The following is a 19,958-nucleotide window of genomic DNA, read 5'->3' on the forward strand; positions in this document are numbered from 1 at the left end:
TGCCTCAGTTGGCTTCAGAAGAACGACAGGGCGAATTCAAGTTCTGGTACATCGGTGCGTCAGTTAGCTCGAACCAATCTCCCTCTGATTGCTCTAGACACCGAAAACAAACCCGTTCGCAATCGCGCACAAGCACGTGTCTCGCTCTCCGACAACCCAGCGGAGCCATTTCTACTCTTCCGGGTCGCGTATCCAGCGTCGCAGGCTCATCATCCCCTCGTCCAGAAACTGTCAAACCGCTCGAAATTTGGCAAACATTGGGCTGGGGATATACCGGAACCATCGGCTGAACCTTACTCGCAATGCCCAGGTTTCGACGGTTTCCCTGATGGACTCCAAGCCGCGTCGAGGACGCTTTCTGCTCTATTGGAAGCGGAGAACAAGACAAAATCTCGTTCGCAAAATACCCTCGATCCTTCACGACAACTTCCCTCGCGATATTCTCAGGGAAATGGAAGTGCCAGTAGTTCCAAGGCTGCAGTCAAAACACCAAGTGAGGCGCCATCGGGACCGTCTCTCTCTCAGCCGCAGCAGCCTTCTCGCACCATTAAACGTGCAGCTACCGGTATTATGGACCCTCCCATCCCCCAGATACAACGGACACATTCACTCCCTATTTCAGCGGCACCAACCAACAGAGCTCGCTTGTCGCATGCGATTCCTGTTCCTGCTGCAGTTGAGCATGCCTCAATATACCTCCCTCAGACAACGTTCCCCGAGTTCACACCCATTGTCCTACCTGCCAGGTCATATACGGTGCAAATGATTCTGGATAATCGGGAACAAGCGGGTGGCAGTCGTCAGTCACTGCGGGAAAAGCTGTTGAATAAAGGCCTTCAATCCATCAATTTGGAGGCTCTCCAGCTCGGGGATGTCACGTGGGTCGCAAAAGTCGGGAATCAACGCTATGTGTTAGACGTTGTGCTGGAGAGAAAACGGCTCGACGATCTGATTGGCTCAATCAAAGACGGACGGTTCCATGAGCAAAAGTTTCGTCTTCAGCAAAGCGCGATCTCGCGTGTGTTTTACCTCGTGGAGGAGTACAACGCGGAGCAGAACAAGGAGGTCTGGGGTCCACAAATCAATACAGCACTGTCCTCAACTCAAGCGGTGGATGGCTTTTTGGTCAAGGAGACGAAGAGTATGGATGAGACGATGTCTTATCTGGTTGGGTTGACCAGGCAGATCACAGAGGACCATCAGGTGGGCTCTGTCTCGTTATTCGCATCTTAACTAATCTATTTTCAGGTCAAGGACTTGTATGTGATTCCGACCGCCATGATCAAGCGCCATTCGTACTGTGATCTCCAAGCCTACCTAAAACGCAGGCACCCCGATCGCACGTATATTACCTCATTCGAGGACTTCCAATGGCTCAACAGCAAATCGGGATTCTTGACTGTGCAGGATACCTGGGCACGTATGCTGTTGTGCGTGAGAGGGATGAGCGCAGAGAAGGCTGCGGCGGTCTTGAATGAATGGCGAACTCCGAGAGAGTTTTGGGAGGCGTTGAAGGCGGCTGAGAAGGAGGAGGAGTCGGCCAGATACCAGGAGGAAATGGATGGTGGTGGCAGAGGTAAAGGGAAAGGTAAGAACAAATCCTGTGTACCAACAGCCAGGATGATGCTCAAGGGAGTCGGTGGGGCGGAGGGGGGGCACACGGGCTATCGGGCCAAAGCTAAGCTCGGACGTCTACGATCTATTCAGGAAGCAGAACTTTGACGAGGACGCTTAGGAGGACGTTGGAATGATATCTAGGCACGCTATAGTAATCTTCGTGTATGTTACATTACTTTACTTCTTGGTAGTGCTAGTTGTAGTTACAGTTGATGTCTTGGTTAAAATTACAAGCCGTGGCGCGATGGAAGTCTAACAAAGACCAAGAGTACCAGCGACACAGCGGCATTGCCCAACGCTACGAAGAAGACGGTTCTCGGATGCGAAGCTACGGTCATGCTGTAGATAAGCCCATATATGGGAGGGCCCAATATGTTTCCACTAGAATGTTTTGTCAGAAGACTGAATAGATTTGTCGACAGGGAAAAAAACGCACAAAAGCGCCTGGACCACGCTCAGCGCGCCATACAGTTTTCCCGACTCGACCGCACCGTCTACACCAGCTTGATGCGTGTAGAGCTCCAATGCGACGCTGTTTATGGCCGGGGAAAGTCCCGCAGCGAACGACCCAAGGGAGATGAAGACGATAAAAAGAATACTGGTCGGCGCGAAGGGCAGGAGAGCAAAAGTAATTATGTGCACGAGGATCGAGAAGCGGGCTAGCGAAAGGTCGAAATAGGAGGCATGAGAAATTGAATGGGGCGGAGAGGACCCAGCTTCGTCAGGCGACGATGGTGGACTTGAGAGTAGGGGCTGTCGTTCATCTGACGGATCCGTATGACCTGGTGGTGATGCAGGTTTGTTTTCTCGTTTGGCAAGCTTGATAAGGACTGAGCTTCAAGCTTGAGTAAAGAGGAAACGATAGCAGTCTGTACTGACCGGGAAGAACGATCGCAAGGAAAGCGGCACGGGCAAAACCAATGCTGCTCAGGCAATAACCCAGCTTGGAAAAGACTGAATACTACACTGTTCTGAATAATAATTTTAGGACTCACATATTCCCCATCCCATTGGAATGTCCGGAGTGCGTAGAGAAATTGCGAGATGACGGATGACTGCAAGTCATGTTAGTAGACTCTGCGGCGCCTCTACTGAAACCACAGACCGAAGCCAAAAGCATCGAACCGTCAGCCAAGGCAAGTGTGAACAAGTTCCAGTGCCTCTTCTTCCTCCCAGAAAACTGGTCAACATGCTTCTTGGGCCAAAAGATCGCCAGCGGCTCGAATAGAATATATATGTAATGCAGTCTTGGGTGGGCAGAGCCAGACTGCAAGGAGTCTCGATATCGAGTGGTGGCTTCACTCATTTGAAGACGGGTGAGCGATTCGGGGAGAACGATCCATATAAAGAGTGTGTGAATGAGACGCAAAGCGACAGCGAAGTAGAACACAACGAAGACGTCGTGCGATAACCTAGTAGAGTTGAGGTCAGAAAATAACAAAAGAAAATATATATTCCGACAAACCTCAGTATCAGACTGCCAATAATTGGACCCACACCCACCCCGACAAGCATCGAGCCCATGACAAAAGAAAAAACGCGCGACCTGTTGAAAAACTGACGTTGTAGCGATAGTTTTAGCTCCGGTGAGAGATAGGCACCGTTCTTCTGAGGTAGAAATGTCCGCTACATATGCATTCATGGCAGCAAGCTCACTAGCGTTGCCTTGAAAGCTCCGTCAGTTTGTTGGGTAAGAAAGAAGAGAAGTTGCAACATACCACCGATAATGCCCATGATGACGGCGTTGATAGCAATGAACCAGTATCCTCCAGGGACGCGCTCCACTTGCTTTGCAACGAGTATGGTGTTGGCTAAGCCAAAGGTGTGGCCGATGGCTGATATGCCCATCATGCGTGTGCGTCCATATCGGTCAGAAAACTGCAAGGGTTCTCCAGAAAGATCCGGAAAATAATAAATCGACGCACAGAACCCCACCAAGCAGCTGTCACAAAAGTGAGGATCCCAGTAATCGTTGCAACGGCTGGGCTATGTGAGCGAGAGCTGTGACCGCCCCGAAAGTCTATATGCACCTGTTGCAAGTTTTGCGACCTCCGCCTGTACTGAAGGGTCTGACGAGCATGAGCCAGAGCCCGGGAGTGATGCATTAAATGCTAGGTCAGAAAGTATTTGGACGTCCGCAGCAAATGGATGGAGAAGCGTTATCGACTGAGGCTCTGCGCGAATTTGATGGCAAATAAGGTTGTTATACAGTTCCAGAGATGCTCCGGCTGTGGCTGTCTGTACAACCATACTAAAAGGCGCATAAATCATCAACCTACAACTATTGTGAGTGACTGCAAATAAAAAAGCACAACATTGTCCACACACCACCACGCTGCCGGTCGTCTCCAAGTAGCCAGCTCCGGTTCTTTACGCGACTGCTCATCAGGGAAATGAGAGGTCAAAGAAGTAGATGAAGAGGAGCTCATGGTGGCCTCAGAGAACGACGACTGCGAAGCAATTCGGCACGGTCATCCAGCATATGTCATCGGGACTTGGAGCGTGAGAATGGCAGGTGGCGCAGCCGTTTGAGTGCTGACACATCGGGCCGACCACTTGACCCACAATCTCAGCAAGTAATGCATGTTGGAAACAAAAAGCATCGCTCACTATCGTCGTGGTCCATGCCAAACATCCGCTCCACATATGGCTTTCCCTTTCCTCAGACCCACAACATCGACTGGTCGTGACGCGATCACGTGAAGCTGTCATAAACCTTGAAAAGTCAAGTTTGTCCCCCTAAATTCGCCATGAACGGAATATTTGCAACAGCTTTCCTTCCGCGGTGTGCATTACTAGGCTTACTCGGGTTCTAAACCGCCTGCATCAAAACAAAGGGGTCAACCTACTAATGCATATCGCGGAAGGAAAGCTGTCGCAGTCTCAGCAATGGATGAGACATGTCTGAACCTGCGAGTCGTATAAATGTCACATGAGACTTAACGACAATCGGTGTTCTGGTCCATCATGACAACCTTTTTTGAGCTCAACGACAGCGACCTCCCAGTAAACATTGATAGCACTGACCGCAAAACCCCTCCTTCTTGCCAGTTGTGTAGTCGGGAGTTCATACATTTCTATGCTCTATCTATGGTCAGTCGCACCGGATAGGAAATCAGCCCAGTGTTACTCAGCACTTTTCTCAATCCAGCACCTTCAATGCGCCGCAGTACACCTCTCTGATCGAGACGACGATTCGTGTATTCTCGATGGCGATGACGTTCTTCTGGCGTATTTGTGCGGAGACAACGGTAGCTTAGAGCCGGTCGAAGACGATTCTGACGGAGATTGTTGGTGGTCTGACGACGAAGAAGATAGCAGCACCGCATCTGACTCGGATGCCTCATTGCCTGAGATCGAGTGGGAATACAGCCAACCGCAAATAAACTCAGCAGAAACCACACTCTGTCCGGAGAATGATCAAGTAGAGTACGGCGTCAATATTTCGGCCAATTCTGTTGTCCGTTAGTGCGTGCTTCTTCGGGTTCTCATTATGGGTTCCTGACTTTCGCGCTAACTCAGTACCAAAAAAAGACAGGCGACCGAAAGACTCGACAATGTGGACAAGATGGGGTTCGGGATTTTGCGCGATGAGTGGCTGTCGGACGGGAACTAGAAGTTGGTACCCCTTGGCTAGCTTCGGCTTCGAGATTGTTACAGTGCTTTTTCGGACCCTTGTTTGCCTGGGATGATGGTATGAGCAATGAGATTTAGACTGTGATGGGATCCTAATGGCATGGCAATGTAATCGATATGGTCCCGATTTGATTCCGCGCAAATCATGTTGAAGCATTATCGAGACGGAAATATATGGGCCGACCAGCGGTTTGACTTTCAAGTCCTCGCATGATAACGGGAGACTCAAGGACACTAGTGTGAGATGTAGGCTCGGCAGATAGATGCTCGAAAGAGGCCACAGCAGAGCGATAGCAGACAAGAGGCTTGTTTGTCTGTCAAAAATAAATACACCCTTCGCGTGCTTCATGAAGGCTCGATGCCGACGGCGAACAAACCCGACCACCTGACAAAACCGCGAATCGCTATCAGATTGAAGAATGACGCAGAACCGCGTGTTTTTTTTTGCGGGAAATAGACATACACTGATTAAACACCATATCTGCGCCTCACTGCAGCCCAAGCCGGAGCGACCGATGTGTGTCTCGCGACGAAAAAATTCATGTCGTTCTCAGGAATGCGGTTGATGTCCACCCGGGTCCAGTGCCGACCTAGAACGTAGACAATATCTTGCGCGTCTCGATCCTCTCCGCGACTATAGAAAGACCAAGCCCAACATTAGTGTCTGTGCTGAGCATTAAAAGCGGGGCGCTTAGGCACATCATCCAAGACTTGAGTTTGGAACGGAGAAATTCGGAGATGGTCAAGAAAGGGAGGCCCTCCATCTTCATCACGGTTGTTTGGTCGAGATGCCGGGGTCCGTGTTCTCCAGCAGGTAGAATCTCAATCTCCACAAATGGTTGGGGTGCCGGAACCAAGTCATGTGGCAGAGGCTCACCTCGATTGCAGGAATGTAACGACGATAGGTAACGTGCAACCTAGGAAAAATCAGCATCGTTTTGTGGGTGGAGGGTACAGTGAACGCACCGATTCGTCCAAGGTGAGTGGGTTATCGTAAAGTCAGCATTGCCAGCTAAAGCATCTCGCACTCTTCTGAACGCATGAGGCTGGTTTTGTCCGCCTTCGACGACGCAGAATATCTCCTACGACGAGTTAACAAGTATTCGGGAATGTCAGGACAGAGACCGACATCACTTTGAGGGCTATTTGCGAGAACCGCCGTAAGAACACTCCCGTAGAACGCGTGGGGTACAGATTGAACACGGAGTAGTAGGGAGAGGGCTGTAGACGCGTCGAGGAGTCGTCGGGTTTCGGTCATATTATAGGTAGATATTCAGGCCAAGGACATGTTATAAGGGAGAGGGTAGAGGGAGGAGAAAGAATGCTTCGGTTATAAATGAAAGTTCGAGATGGGTAGGGTCCGATCTGGAAGGCCGCGGCACGTTTTGTGTGAAGTCAACCACCGTGTTCCAGGACATGGAGCTTCCAAGCTTGGTGTTTTGATGGTCAAGTGACGTTGCAAGTAGAGCCTGCTTTTTCAGACTAGCGTCCATTATGCGCTGCGTTAGTTTCATAAGAGTCTTGTTTGGAGACGTTGACGGTGGCTTTCTCCAACCCAGTCGCTGTCACATGTCACCCGGCCAGCTTGTTCTTCGCGGTGACTTTGCCCGTTGCGTATGCTCGCTTTCTCTCATGTAACCAAACGAATCTGGCTCTCTCGTACCTGTATTTCTCGGAGTGCATGCCTTCACTCTATTCACGCATTTGCACCGACCAAGACGCTGTCGACTGGACTTTTCCGAGATCGACCTATCCATCAAGTCGTCCGCTGCATCTCATGGCGAAACAAACCTTTTCGGGGGATAGAATATGATGGAATGCCCGCAGACATCCATGAGGAAGCAACTCGGGCGGCCATATTAGAAAAAGTCATGAAAGGACGCAATCCACCAGACCTCATGCTTCGCTGTACGCTTACTTAGCTCGCATTCATTCCTCGATTCTGACACTCACTCCAGGCACTGTCCTTGATGCAGAGGGTGCGCAATAAATAACTTGGCCGGACCGGATGTTTCCTCAAATCTCATTCCAGGCAATGTCAAGACGATTTCCGGGCAATTCAAAAAGTCGGACCTGTGCAACGAGCATAAACTGAATGTATGTCTTGCCCAGCCTGATCTGTCTGACTAACTTTCAGGCGTTCTGCAGCCTCGGGACCTCCGCAAGATTGATTCAAGGGTACCTAACCTCGTCCCGACCGTCCTCGTCCGCAAGGAAGCTTTTCTTGTGCGTTCTTGCCACCGCTATTATTTTTCTTCGCTGAGATCCGTGTAGATTAACATTTTACACATTCGAGCCCTTGTCAAGGCAGACAGTGTAATCATATTCGATTCTTTTGGGTCGGTTGACTCCCGTCTCCACTCTGTGTTCCTATATCATCTTGAGGTCGGCCACTCCGCCGCCTCACTTGACCATACTCATGTTTGTTCCAGCACAATCTGAAACTGAAAGGGTCGGGAATGCCTTATGAATTCAGGTGACTACCTTCGTTCATGTATCGCTACGCGGTGTCGCTGAGCACGGATCCAGGGCTTTGGAGTCAATACTCCTTTCAGTATTGAGCGCACTTGAGGCGGAGATGGTGTTCATTCGCAATCTTGTCGGTGGCTTACTGGCTGAACTGGAGGACAACATTGATCACGATCGCTTTAAACGCCTCTTGCACTATTCGCGGCGCCTTGCTAGCTTTCAAAATAGGGCCAAGTTGGTGCGTGCTCGTTCGCTGTCTTTCCAGCCCGCCGATGATTTACCGCCATGTTCCAGGTGGAGGAAGCGCTCGAAGAAGTTTTAGGGCAAGGTAAGCTGGTATTAGACGGCGCACAGTATGGCGTATGACGTCATACCTTTAGACGACGATCTGAACGCGATGTATCTCACGGACAAACACAATGAGGTCATCCGAGAGCTGGAGGATCATGAAGATCTCGAGGTTTTACTCGAATCATTCTCCAAGCAAGTTGAAGAAATAGTCAACGAGGCTGAAAACATCGCTGTGTGTCTCTTGGATATCAGAATAATAATTAAACTAATGTCTTCCAAGACCAACGTACAATCTACCCAAGAGATTGTCGAGCTAATTCTAGACTCCAATCGCAATGCGCTCTTATCTCTTGACCTCAAGGTCAGCCACCATCCCGTCCACTTATCGATCGTCTTAACGTACTCCTCACAGGTCTCCATATTGACAATGGGCATCGGGTCAGGCGCATTACTGACCGGACTATTTGGAATGAATGTGCGTTTCCTCTATCTTGCCAATACTTGCATCTCACATGTCCTCCCTCTTCCAGTTGACTAGTCACCTTGAGGCGCATGAGTGGGCCTTCTATGGAATGACGGGGTTCGCGATGGGTTTGGCATCGACAGTCGCTTTGATCGGTCTACGCAGGTATGTCGCCAATCTCATTCGACCTTCGATTTGGGTTTCTGAACCATGCGCTACCTTGAAGGCTCGCCAAAATACGCAAGGTCGGGCTCTCAAGGTCGAACAACAACGCGAGCTCCCGGCGTCGGCCGTGGCTGATACCGTTGCCTCTGCGTCAACGGAATCCAGATGGATGGACATAATTACCATCATTAGTCGTCCAACCTTAGAGTATATAAAAAATCTACATTAGAATACTTACCAACACTGTACGACTAGCTGTAGCTGCTATAATACCTGAAAGCACCCACTCTAATTGCAGATGTTTTCTTAACCAACTTGATAACCTGATGATGCTGATATGTTGACAGCGTTTTCGAATTTGGCGGGACCCAAACTTGGAGTACAAGTTGCGGCATGGATGACGATTGAGACAATGAGCATGTCGTTTGTTCCACGCAGATGGCGCTCGATATACATGCTTTTACGGCAGAAAACATGTTGACAGCACCGCAGTCTTTCGAGGGCAATTTTAGCCACCGCGAAGGCCCTCTGTGGGCCTGGAGATTGCCTGGAGCCAGATTGAGGGGCGTGACCGCCTGCCTATGACGATGGCCGGAGGAAGTTAGATTAGACGATGATGTGAACGAAATTAACTCATATGGCACACATTATTATCAAGCCTCCACAGACGATGCGGCACGGTTTCCATCCATTGCTTCGGTCAAGCAAACGGGACCATTTGTACACTCTGGTACGAGCATCCATTATTTTCTCGTGGTGTTGGTCGTTGCCGGTGTACTATGGACCGGGCCGTGTGCTCCTCCCTATAGCTTGTTGGTTTCTCCATCGAGTGGGATTGCTCGCACCCGTCAGCTCGTGCCGGAGACCCTCTATCAGATGACTCGAGCTTTTTATGACATAGCGACGATTCGAAAACAGGTGGGACGACCTCGAGTATGTCTGTCAATACAGAGGAAGCAGAAGCAGCCTGAGAGGAGGCTTAGAAATCGCAAGCTTTCTTGACGGCTGCACGGGTGAGTGGCTTGCAGATGTGGCGCCACAACTTGAACAGCATCGCACATGTGTTAGGCTGAGATAGCATTCCCCGCAAATCCGCCGTTAGCAACGTTTGAATGGATCCTTCTTCTGGGTTTCCTCACGCCAGAAATGGGCAATACGGCAGCGCCCCTGCCGCGGCAGATCCAAGGGCGAAAGAAAGGCCAGAAAGGCCGCGAGACCGTTGACTTGTCAGGCCAATGTCAGGCTCAGTAAATACTAGTAGCCTTGGGGCTCGAGCGACAAGGCACAGCTCAGGCTAGTGATCAAGCGGTGGACCCGAGTTTCAAGTTCCGGAGCATTCCCCAAGCGAGAACAGCCTGATGGAGAAATAATGTTGCAGTCAACAACAGCACGTCCTTCATGAACGGTGCGTTGACGGTGCGCGTCGGCTAGCAGGTCCGGGAAAACATAAAATTTTATACTTTTGGCGGTGTGCCAGTGATTCAGCATGCATCGATTCTCCCGCTCATGACAGGCTTCATGGAAACAGTGAGATGCAGCCGCCGTGGTCGATGGAGAGCGCTGGGACCACCCACTCGTTTGGGACGGATATGAACCATCGATGAATGAAGGTGACTCAAGTGGGAAGTTTTGGGGGTGGAGACCTGATGCCTCGGCCATCGAAGCGGAGTCTCCAATGGTTTGTACCGCAAAGACCGCCATTTGATGCCAAAGATGAATACTACTAGTAGTACCGTCGGTCACAAAAGCCACCTCAGCGAGAGAGAAGCTTTTTAGTATGTCCACAAACTAAGCTACCCGCGTGGGTATCGACTGCAGCACATGGCGAGGCTTGTCACCCCACAAACAAGAAGCCCGGAGGTGTTGTGATTGAGGACAAGAGTTTGCAGCCAGGCGTGTAATCCGTCTTCTCGTCACCGAAGGAGGCATATAGGATTGCTGCACTGCAGCGATAGTGATATATCAAACAGAAGGTAGTTTGACTTTCATGAAACTGTCGGATTTGAGAGGCAAAGCCCCATTGACAAACTGCATCATGTTATCCAAACGGCCAGCCCGGCCACGAGAGCACCTTCCCCAACTTCAGAAAAGGGCTGGGTAAGTGATATGACAAGCGCGAGGTGAGCCCGGAGGGAATGCGAGTTGAAATTCCAGTAGGTGCGACGCCGCGCCAGCGGACGTCACTCTGCCAATCGGGTTCAACACAAACTCGAGCGTGTGAGCCCGTGTTTTGAACGAGTTGATTGGATCGAACTTGTTGAATTAGAAGAGATGGTATGAGCGCAACTTGTTTCTCATTCGAAATCGTTTGCGTCGACTCCATAAACTCCTGGACGCTGGAATACATCATGTTTGAATCTCCCATCGCAGGCACACCAGTAAAGATTCCCCGCTAACGATACCTTCAACCATTGAAAACCGACGGCAAGGATACACAACGATGGGTGGGCATTGTCTCGGGTGATCCGTGCCGAGGCAGCCGAAGTAAAATGTTGATGGCCGTGGGAAGAAGGAAATCGATTTGAGGCTCGAGCTCGAGGACTTTGAATAAATAGGCAACAGGCTGGCCCAGATAGAACATGGCACAAATGCGAAGGGTTGTAGTTGTCGAGACATCAACCTCAAGGCATAAAGTGTGCCTCCCATTTTATCCCCCAGAACGTGAAGGTGGTCTGAGAGGGGTAGATGCCTTTGAGAGTGAACCTCAGTAAGGGTTTGTTGACGGAGTAGAGGTTGCGGGCGGAATTGAAGAAATATCGAGATTCGATAGGAACGGCAGTGCCGGACTCGTTTTACCGAGATAGCCTTGTCCCCCCGACAGACGGTGAATTTGGTCTGAAAGGGGTGAATGGGCAAATACCAGCGTCACGATTGCCAGTGGGACGTCGTTCTCGACTCATGGGACTCGGATAAGAAATGACCATCGGTAGTTGGCTTGACCAGACGTTAGTCTGGAAAATGCTATTCGGAATTGCATAGGAGAATGCTATCTATCCGCGGTCAAAATGAGAAGGAAAGAGCGGATGGGACGGTCGATATACCTTCCCCACGAGAGGACTCAAGCTACCCTGCGTGGATCATGCATATGATTCATGACGAAACTGACGAGTCTTTCGATGTTCTTCGGGAATACTACTCAGTAGCATACAGCAATCCTGTGGGCGACTGGCTTCCATGCAGGTCTTGGCAAGTTTAATAAGAGGGAGTGTGGTTAGATGGTTGGATGCACAAAGTCAACAGTGAAGCCGACTCGTTGTCATCCACAAGCCGAAAGCGGATAGATAAGCCACCTTACGCAAGGAAGGTGCCAGTATGTTTGCGGTATTACACGAAGAGGCATTTACGGTCGTCGTCGCGGTCGAAATCAGTTTGATCTGCCTTGCTTTTGCGGAGGTCAGCTACAATGCAGTGGTCACAACATGTACATAGCAAGTCCAAAACTGAAACTAATCCCGAAACTCCGGCTACAACAGAGGTGCTCTATTCTCACACGTATGATATATATGATTTGAAAACAAATTCAACTGGGGTCAGAACGGTGTGGTAACAAGGCAGGATCGTGCATATTATACATTCCGTCCATAACCACATCCGTCCTTGAAATAAGCGAGCTCCCGGAAGGATAGGCTGGACTTGGGGGTACAATAACGGCGCCAGTTGATGCAGATTCACAATTGCTGCTGATAGTTTGGTAGGAAGGCATAGACGACGATGATTGTCGGACGCTCCCGGCGGGTGTGTCGAAAGGATTTTGCAGCTGCGATGATCCTCTTCGCTGCATGAACCAACGCCGTAGGTCAACCAGGTTGGCATCACTGCTATTACGAGCGATACGAGTGCCAAAAGAGGAGGACTGCGACTCGAACTCGTGACGACCAAGATTTGATAGCTCTGTATGTGGCGTAATAAGCCTCTGGCGGAGGGGAAACCGTATGCCAGGCCTAAATCTGCTCTGGTTACGGTCCATCGAGCCACTCGAAGTTGCAGTGCGTCGCCGCTTAATGAACCCGAGCGACTTGAATAGTCCCGCAACGAATAGACCTCCAATTAAAATGCCTCCGAACACCCCACCAAGCATCTCTGGGAGTTCAACGTGGGATGTTTTTGTGGCAAAAGTTGTGGGCGAGGATGAGACTGTGCTAGAGGCTGGTGTAAATGCAGAACTTGGACTCAGCATGATGCTGCCTGGCGCAGAAGATTTGGGCTTCAAGTTTGTTGTCGTTGATAAGCAGGATATATCGCCCTCGTTCACAAAGAAAGGACTCGAGACTTGAAGAGCGCTCGTTGTGAGAAAGGTAGCGATCAGTGCGTACCAACCCTCAGTAACGTTGGCCTGCGCCCAAGTGAATGTGCGTTCCGCAGCGTCGAGTAAACCGGAAATCTGCATTGTTAGCAGCTCTGGGTCTGCGCTCCTATCGACATGGCCGACGGACGTGGCGGAGGGTTTGGGAGCCTGTGTAACGCCGGCATTGGTTATGGAGATGTACATAGGAAGGCTCTCTGAGTTTTCAAATGACCAGAATATCGGGGCGCTTTTGCATGTCCACATTTCTGGTATCGACAGCCATAAAAACACTGGGTCTGGGAGCAGTCAGTGATTGGAATCTTCGAAAATTGTCATACCGGGGATGGGAGCCACTGGTCCAGCGGAGGCCCGATAGAATAAAATGCAAAAGAGCGTCGCAATTCGGACGACGACAGACATCCACACCCCAAGGTTGAGAGTAGCAGTCCAAGAGCCTGCAGGTGATCATGCTGCTGCAACCATTATGCACGCCAGTCGATACAGCAGATCTTCTTGTTCTTCTCCCGCTCACCGCCTTGAGTTTGGCAGTTATGAGCCGTGTCAACAGTGACCGGGATTGGGTCAGGAGGCTCGACGATAAGGAGCGTGTACGACCACGCAGAGTTGCAAAAGTTCATCGCGGACTCGATGGAGGCAAATAATCTCGAAAGTTGACCAATCTGTCATGCTGGGAGGCATGAAAACAAATTTCCAACTTCGTTGTAGTTGGCAAGGTGGAAGAAGTTGATGGTGATGACTCATCATTGACGCAACATCCAGGAGAAGACCAAAACTTGCAGTAACAGGTTTTAACGAACAGGACATAGATAGCCTACGAAAACAGGAAGATAACAAAGCAGTAGGCTAGGTTCAGCGCTGGGAAATGGGTGCATCAGGCACGAGGTAGTGTACCGCACCACCACTGTTGTTTGCAGTCGCCAACAGCTGAGACAAGTCCTGCCCTGAAGCCGTCCGAGAGACCGCTGGAGTGATAGAACGCGAAGGAGCTAATGCTGGGTCATCAGGGTTGTATTCTGGGACCGCCTTCCTTGTAACACGGCGGGATAGCCCTTCTCCGACTGGAGCTGCGCCGCTTGTCCGGAGGTGCTGGGAGGGGGGTTGGGCTAGCTGGGTATGTTTCTAACGAAAAAAGTGCTGGAGAGCTTGGCGCTGGGGTCGACAGCGGACGGGCGCGGGCCCTTGGAGAAGGCTGACTAATGATTGGAGGGTTTGGAAGAGGTATAATTGCGTCGTTGGGAACTGCACCAATGCTAGGATGCAGATCATTTGTCGACAACGGCGATTCGTGTTGCGGCGATGACAGCTTTCCCTGCGAAAAAGCATACTCCGACGTGGTGGTGTCTGCAACTGCATCCTTTTCGCCTCCAGCAAAAGATGTGAGGTTGCCAATCATATACACATTGCTGTCGTGCAGAAGAATTGGACCGACAGATTCGGAATGAACATGACGACCACCCCCTGGACTCGGCGCGGGAGGGGGGAAGGCGCGTTCACCAGACGTAAGGCCTGCCCAGGCTTGAGCGCGGGCAGACTTCTTCGAATAGCGACGATATAGGAAAAATGCGAGCAACGCCGCAACAACAACGAGCCCACCAATGACTCCGCCAGCAATCGCCCCACGGTTGAGTCGAGAGTGTGAGGCACCAGAGACTGGGGTGGTCATGTTCGTAGACAAAGGAGGCGCGAAGGAGTCACCGGGACCTGTCGGTGAAACACCCTTGGGAGGCGCTCCCGAGCCGGTACGTAAGGTGGTTGATCCACCCGGTACCCGAACAGGAGTTGTTGCAACAGGAGCGGATGCAGCAGCAGCAGAGTCGGATGGTTCTGACGTGGGTTTGGAGGGTATCGAAGACGGGGATGTGGTAGCCGTTCCACTTGTCGGGCCGGAGGGCGGTACAGAAGGCGGAGGAGGGGGGTTGGCCACCACTAAGCAGGATGTATCTTTGCCATTTGCCACGAAAAATGGCCTGGATTGCTTCACCGTGTTTGATGAAGGCAGATTCGCGACGAGGACATAATAACCTTGCGCGACATTGACGGACGACCAGGCAAACGAGTTGCTTGAAGCTTTGACCGCACCGGAGACCGGCTGGTTGAGGTCTCTCCGGGCGGGTTGATGGCCATGTCGCGGCCGACCATCGTCTCGACCAGGTCCATCGCTTTTCTGAGGCCTTGGGCCCCCGCCTCCAAAAATTCCTAGTCCGCCTCTGGGTGGTCCATTTCCTGGAGGAGGGTTGTGCGGCAGGGTTGGTGCGCTGGGAGGTGACTGGGGAACGCCTTGGTTGGTTATCGAAATCGTGAGGTCTTCGCTGCCTCCGCGATAAAACCAGGACAACGATGCTGGTTGGCAAGTCGTCAGTTGGGGAATGCTGCGCCAGGCAAATACTGGAATAAAATCAGTGAGCAACGAGAAAGCAATATGCCTGACCGAGTTCGCACCTGAATCATCAGCGCCATGAACGAACGCGACAGGGAAAAGGGTGGCCCAGATGAAAAGAGGGGTTATTGACGACGGCCAGAGCATGACGCAGAACCGATGGGCCTGCTTGCTCTGCTAAGCGCCGTGGGCTGAGGACTTCGAGAAAAGTAACCTATGGTCGGGGGTGAAGGTCGGCAAGGCGAGCATCATAGCGCGCTGGGTAATAAAAGGCTGGACCGGTCATCCGAAGCATGGTCAAGCAGATGCCCGTGTGAGTCCCGTCTAACGATGTGATCTACATGTTTAGTCATACTCTTCCTCACGGCCTTATGTAACGTTCAACGGCTCTGCTCTGCGTTCGCCGAATATTTTTTCATTCAAGAGAAATCCTATCCTAAAGAAATATGCTTTCGCCGCCACGACAATAGAAAAAGTGCAGCAGTCTCCCTTATCTTCCTCGATGAAATCTGATCCGGATCTGCGCGCGTTTGACTCTGGCACTTGATTGCATACTTCAAGCTTGCGAGGATTTTACACTTCCACGTGCACGAGAGTCAATCTCAAGTCGATCTGTCTGTGCAAGTTCAACTCAACAGTCTCAACTGCATCCAACATCTCATCTCGTTACCCACAACAACAACAACAACAACAACCGCTTATTATCGAGGAAATAAGCCGTTGGGATGTGTGTCAGTGAGACGAGAATCTGTGTTTTGGAACTGAAAACGGAAACACCCACGCAGGATACTTGGTGCCACTGCCTTGAAGGATTTCTCGACCCCACCAACACTAGCAACACATAACTATCACCTTTTTGATAGGAGTTCGATGTACCATGCGAATACCTACTGCTCAGTCCAAGCCCCACGCATGAAACTCATCGCAACTGCAATGATTTCATCATCCTCCACAGGTAACAATTGTGTCGCGAAGATAGCAGCCTTTCCTTTCTCCCGATTTACGGCCCAGATAACATTAGGCATTCCACTCCAAGTGAGAGTCCCTGGAGGGAAATTCGACAACGGTGCAACTCCATCCTCCACGAACAAAGCCGCGAGACTAGCGTTGACTGGTGGGTTGGCGAGTGTTGTTGGGACTCCGACAGATTTGCCTAGCTTGCGAATGTCCTCCCGAGCCCCGACATAGGTAGGGGTGCCTCGAACGAATTGTGGTTTGAATATCTCGTCGACATAAGGCTGGGAAAGTAGCTTCGATTGACCAAGGAGGTCAACAAGCAGAGTTTGCAAATCGCCAACACTACACGTCAATCCTTGAACCGTATCGTCTGGTTCGGCAACCAGCACGCCACTCTCGCGATTGACCATCTGAAGTTTCTTTGCCCAAATTTCGGCATGCTTCTCAGGATAGTATGTCGACATCTTCATATCCAGCGCGTCAAAAATGTTCTTTTGGACAAACTCCACGAGCCGCAGACCGGTGAGGCGGAGGATGAGGAGACCGACCCATTCCACGCTCGACCCATATGTCCAGCCCTCTCCAGGTTCATGCAAGAGCGGCATCGAGAAGATTTTGACGATGATGTGAGCGTTCTCGTCGATCGCTGGTTTGTCTGACTGGGTCCATTTTTCGAGCTTTTCGTCCCCGGGATATGAAATTCCGCTCGAGTGAGTGAGAAGATGGCGGAGAGTGATCTTCTTGGTTGGCTCGCGAAGAATGAAGCCGGGCTCGTCGTCGCTTGGCAAATAAACCTTCAGCACTGCAACTTCAGGAAGATGTTTCTCGATTGCAGCAGGGTCGTCCAAGCCAATTAGACCACGTTCGACACATTGGATAGCAGCAATGTGGGTGATGAACTTGCCCGCAGAGCCGAGCATGACGGTGCTGTTTGGATCAACAGATGGTGCATTGGGTTCGAGGTTTTGTTTGCCTGCAGAGTGTCGATAGACGGTTTTGCCTGGAAATGGAAGTCAGTAGATTCAACACGGTAGTCAGTTGATTCCACCGTCGACATCTGCCACCACTGCAATAGCAGCCAACATCTTGCCCGCCTCGATGGTTTCATTCAGTTTGGTCTCGAATTATTGCATCTTTCAGCTGGATTTCTCCCTCAGGCTCTTTAAACTCGTCGCTTATTTTGTGAAGCTGTTGGGTGCTGTTGTTTTGCCGAAACAACTGCTTGGAGATCGTCGACGTTCATGGTTTCCGCCAAACGAATTGCACAGCTTCATCAGCGCATCACGGGCCGTGAGCGGGAACGAAAACGTGTTGTCTGTGAGGGCTCTGACTCCTTGGAACCATCTAGTAGTGTGGACTGACTGAATTGGGCTGTGTACTGCAGTTTCACGCACCCACAAACCAAAAATCTATAAAAGACGCTTGCCTGTCTGCTTTTCTTATCATCCTCTCCATTCGCCCCACACCCTCAGCCTCTAGTCGACAATTCTCTGGCGACACTACAAGACTCCCTTGTATCACCACCGCAGGTGCGACGCGGTTCCGCAAAGCTGCTCGCCACACACCTCAACATCCAACTCGAGGACCAGACGGTGGGGGCCGTCATTGCTCCCATTCACCACCCTGAGTTTGCCACACTCTTCAGCACCCACTATCTGCGTCTAACTCTATCACAGCTGCTGATATTTCCACCGCATCCCAACAGCTTTCCCCGACAACTGCTTCGCCGCCACTTTTCGCCTTGTTAATTGTTCGCCTTCCTGAGTTTTGAGTGATTGGTCTAACCAGACCCTGCCCGAGTCCCCTTCGCCCCAATGCCCATGACCGCTCCATCCCTTCCCTTCGTCTGAATCGACGTCGCTTGTTGTGTGAAGCTGGTCGCCGGTAGGTTCTCTCTTTCCCAAGGAAGGGTTGAGTGGTCATCGCTCTCTCCTCGTGTTCCCTTGTCGTGGGCCTTGGGCTTGAGGTCATAGTAGACCGACCAAAACACGTTAAAAATATGTCCTGTTTATCGAGTCCCAAATCCACACTCAATCTTCCCAGACCATTGGTCGATAATTTCGGTCCTGCCACATGATCCATTCCCGACAAATCCACTGAGAGCTCATACCCACATTCTCCAGCCGCAGCAGTAATCGCCGTTCAATGTCGAGTTTGTGCGATTTAGAAACCATTAATCGGACCTTGTCGCCTCGCGGGTCAACACAAAACACCCAGTGGATAGCCTCTAAAGAGGGAAACCGACGTTGGAGCGAGTTTTCGTGTAGCAGCGACGGATGACTGGAGAACAGCCACATAAAAGACGTGTAGTCCCACGTCCCCAGCTCACGCAGCACGAAGCGCACGATCGTGAGCTTAGGCATCGGCTTGAGGGCCGCAAAGAAGAAAGCTGCTGGACCAGAGCTGTCTGCGCTTCCAAGTGCCCCAAGATGAATTGTTAGCTCGAGGAGTGCTGCAAACGGTGGAAGAGTAGGGAGAGCTGATGTTAAAAGTGGGTTTTCTGTATCCAGCGTGTCAGAACGAAACCATTATCTATGGTTGAAAAGAATACCATAACGGTGTCTAAGGTTAGGGTCGATTGTAAGGTGGGTAAGGAAAGCGTAAGAGGTCCGCATAAGCATAATCATCGTCATGATAGAGCACGGATTATCATAACCGGACTCATGAAATGACAGCAGTGTGAGCACACGGAGTTGGGTCGGGGGAGACAAGAGCATCATCCTGCCTAAGCTATTTTGGCCGTCGGAGTCAAATTCGCGATGGTTGCCGATGAGAGCAAGTTCTCTGAGTCCTGCCAAATTGACGGGAACACGTCCGATATTGGTCACATCCTGGTTGGAGTTATTCAGAGAAATTACGCTGGAGGCACAGATGGCAAGAGATTCAAGGGAAGCAGCAGCCCGAATCACACGAGAAAGTTGTGCCAGATGCCAGAAATGAGAGTTGGAGAGACTTAATCGCCGCAGGTTAGGGAGCGATTGCTCCAGGTAGCTGGCGATGGCTTCAAGGCCCTCCGACCATTGCAACTCTGGTGCATTTTTCTGCAAAGTTCGTTAGAGCTATGAAGCTTGTGATGGCCACAAGACTCACTCTCCCTAGCCCTGACAGTTCCAGCTCGCAAACATTCTCCAGAGTAGGTATGGCCGATAGATTTGTCGCGCTCAATGACAGTCCGATTGTTAGCTTCAACTTTCGAACGGCGGAGAGCAATGAGGGAGCCCTTTGTGCGAGCGCTAGCCAGCACAAGAGATCTACATTACGGGAGAAGTGCAGGACAGAGAAGAGAGGTTCAATGGCCGCGTCCCTCATGGATTTTGAAACCAAGCACATTGTGCGAAGGGTCTGCATTTCGTTGACATTGTGACTCGCGATCTGAAGCGCCAGTTCCGCCGGTAAATCAGACCCTTAGAGGTTCAGGGCGACATATTATTGAGTGAGAACGAGGACTTACAGGCCATGACGAAGATGGAAGAGGAAACCAGGGAAACTCCGGAGTCCGGACCGCCAACTGAAGGACTGTGATGTGACTTTCGTCACAGTCAACAATGTCACGCACAACAACTCAAAGTCTCAAACCAAACACCGTTCAGCCCACTCCGAACACATACTACTACGGCGAATGTACCAAACGAAGGAAGCTACCTTGCAGATGTGTCCCACCTCCGCGCCGACCTCCA

The 19,958-nt window shown here is 51.0% G+C and overlaps 8 protein-coding genes across 8 annotated transcripts; 2 read left to right on the forward strand and 6 right to left on the reverse strand.

Moving 5' to 3' along the window:
- Positions 1–1,844: 1,844 nt before the first annotated feature.
- Positions 1,845–4,046, reverse strand: MIND_01221500 (MFS domain-containing protein; the record flags this gene model as incomplete). The annotated part of the gene is made up of 11 exons (XM_037368718.1): positions 1,845–1,998; positions 2,054–2,447; positions 2,497–2,560; positions 2,613–2,672; positions 2,723–3,029; positions 3,083–3,163; positions 3,219–3,282; positions 3,336–3,495; positions 3,543–3,598; positions 3,648–3,892; positions 3,946–4,046. 11 exons carry the CDS (start codon positions 4,044–4,046, stop codon positions 1,845–1,847), a joined length of 1,686 nt encoding a protein of 561 aa, XP_037214686.1.
- A 538-nt stretch (positions 4,047–4,584) lies between these two features.
- On the forward strand, positions 4,585–5,086 carry MIND_01221600 (uncharacterized protein; the record flags this gene model as incomplete). Its single annotated transcript, XM_037368719.1, has 2 exons — positions 4,585–4,710; positions 4,769–5,086. 2 exons carry the CDS (start codon positions 4,585–4,587, stop codon positions 5,084–5,086), a joined length of 444 nt encoding a protein of 147 aa, XP_037214687.1.
- A 635-nt stretch (positions 5,087–5,721) lies between these two features.
- On the reverse strand, positions 5,722–6,511 carry MIND_01221700 (uncharacterized protein; the record flags this gene model as incomplete). Its single annotated transcript, XM_037368720.1, has 5 exons — positions 5,722–5,887; positions 5,953–6,080; positions 6,131–6,170; positions 6,220–6,335; positions 6,383–6,511. 5 exons carry the CDS (start codon positions 6,509–6,511, stop codon positions 5,722–5,724), a joined length of 579 nt encoding a protein of 192 aa, XP_037214688.1.
- Positions 6,512–6,869: 358 nt separating this feature from the next.
- On the forward strand, positions 6,870–8,870 carry MIND_01221800 (Magnesium transporter; the record flags this gene model as incomplete). Its single annotated transcript, XM_037368721.1, has 12 exons — positions 6,870–7,161; positions 7,212–7,232; positions 7,286–7,350; positions 7,402–7,479; positions 7,528–7,638; positions 7,686–7,729; positions 7,783–7,960; positions 8,017–8,050; positions 8,103–8,245; positions 8,294–8,374; positions 8,426–8,488; positions 8,544–8,870. 12 exons carry the CDS (start codon positions 6,870–6,872, stop codon positions 8,868–8,870), a joined length of 1,437 nt encoding a protein of 478 aa, XP_037214689.1.
- Positions 8,871–12,161: 3,291 nt separating this feature from the next.
- On the reverse strand, positions 12,162–13,564 carry MIND_01221900 (uncharacterized protein; the record flags this gene model as incomplete). Its single annotated transcript, XM_037368722.1, has 3 exons — positions 12,162–13,222; positions 13,265–13,381; positions 13,429–13,564. The coding sequence occupies 3 exons, from the start codon at positions 13,562–13,564 to the stop codon at positions 12,162–12,164; spliced, it is 1,314 nt and encodes a 437-aa protein (XP_037214690.1).
- Positions 13,565–13,947: 383 nt separating this feature from the next.
- On the reverse strand, positions 13,948–15,471 carry MIND_01222000 (uncharacterized protein; the record flags this gene model as incomplete). The annotated part of the gene is made up of 2 exons (XM_037368723.1): positions 13,948–15,332; positions 15,387–15,471. 2 exons carry the CDS (start codon positions 15,469–15,471, stop codon positions 13,948–13,950), a joined length of 1,470 nt encoding a protein of 489 aa, XP_037214691.1.
- Positions 15,472–16,211: 740 nt separating this feature from the next.
- MIND_01222100 (Protein kinase) lies at positions 16,212–17,366 on the reverse strand (the record flags this gene model as incomplete). Its single annotated transcript, XM_037368724.1, has 2 exons — positions 16,212–17,281; positions 17,330–17,366. 2 exons carry the CDS (start codon positions 17,364–17,366, stop codon positions 16,212–16,214), a joined length of 1,107 nt encoding a protein of 368 aa, XP_037214692.1.
- A 945-nt stretch (positions 17,367–18,311) lies between these two features.
- MIND_01222200 (uncharacterized protein) lies at positions 18,312–19,739 on the reverse strand (the record flags this gene model as incomplete). Its single annotated transcript, XM_037368725.1, has 4 exons — positions 18,312–18,781; positions 18,833–19,322; positions 19,372–19,685; positions 19,733–19,739. 4 exons carry the CDS (start codon positions 19,737–19,739, stop codon positions 18,312–18,314), a joined length of 1,281 nt encoding a protein of 426 aa, XP_037214693.1.
- Positions 19,740–19,958: the final 219 nt, after the last annotated feature.

The sequence above is a fragment of the Mycena indigotica genome (assembly GCF_014461135.1).
Source record: "Mycena indigotica strain 171206Taipei chromosome Unknown Mind.scaff0012, whole genome shotgun sequence".
Taxonomy (NCBI): Eukaryota; Fungi; Basidiomycota; class Agaricomycetes; order Agaricales; family Mycenaceae; genus Mycena; species Mycena indigotica.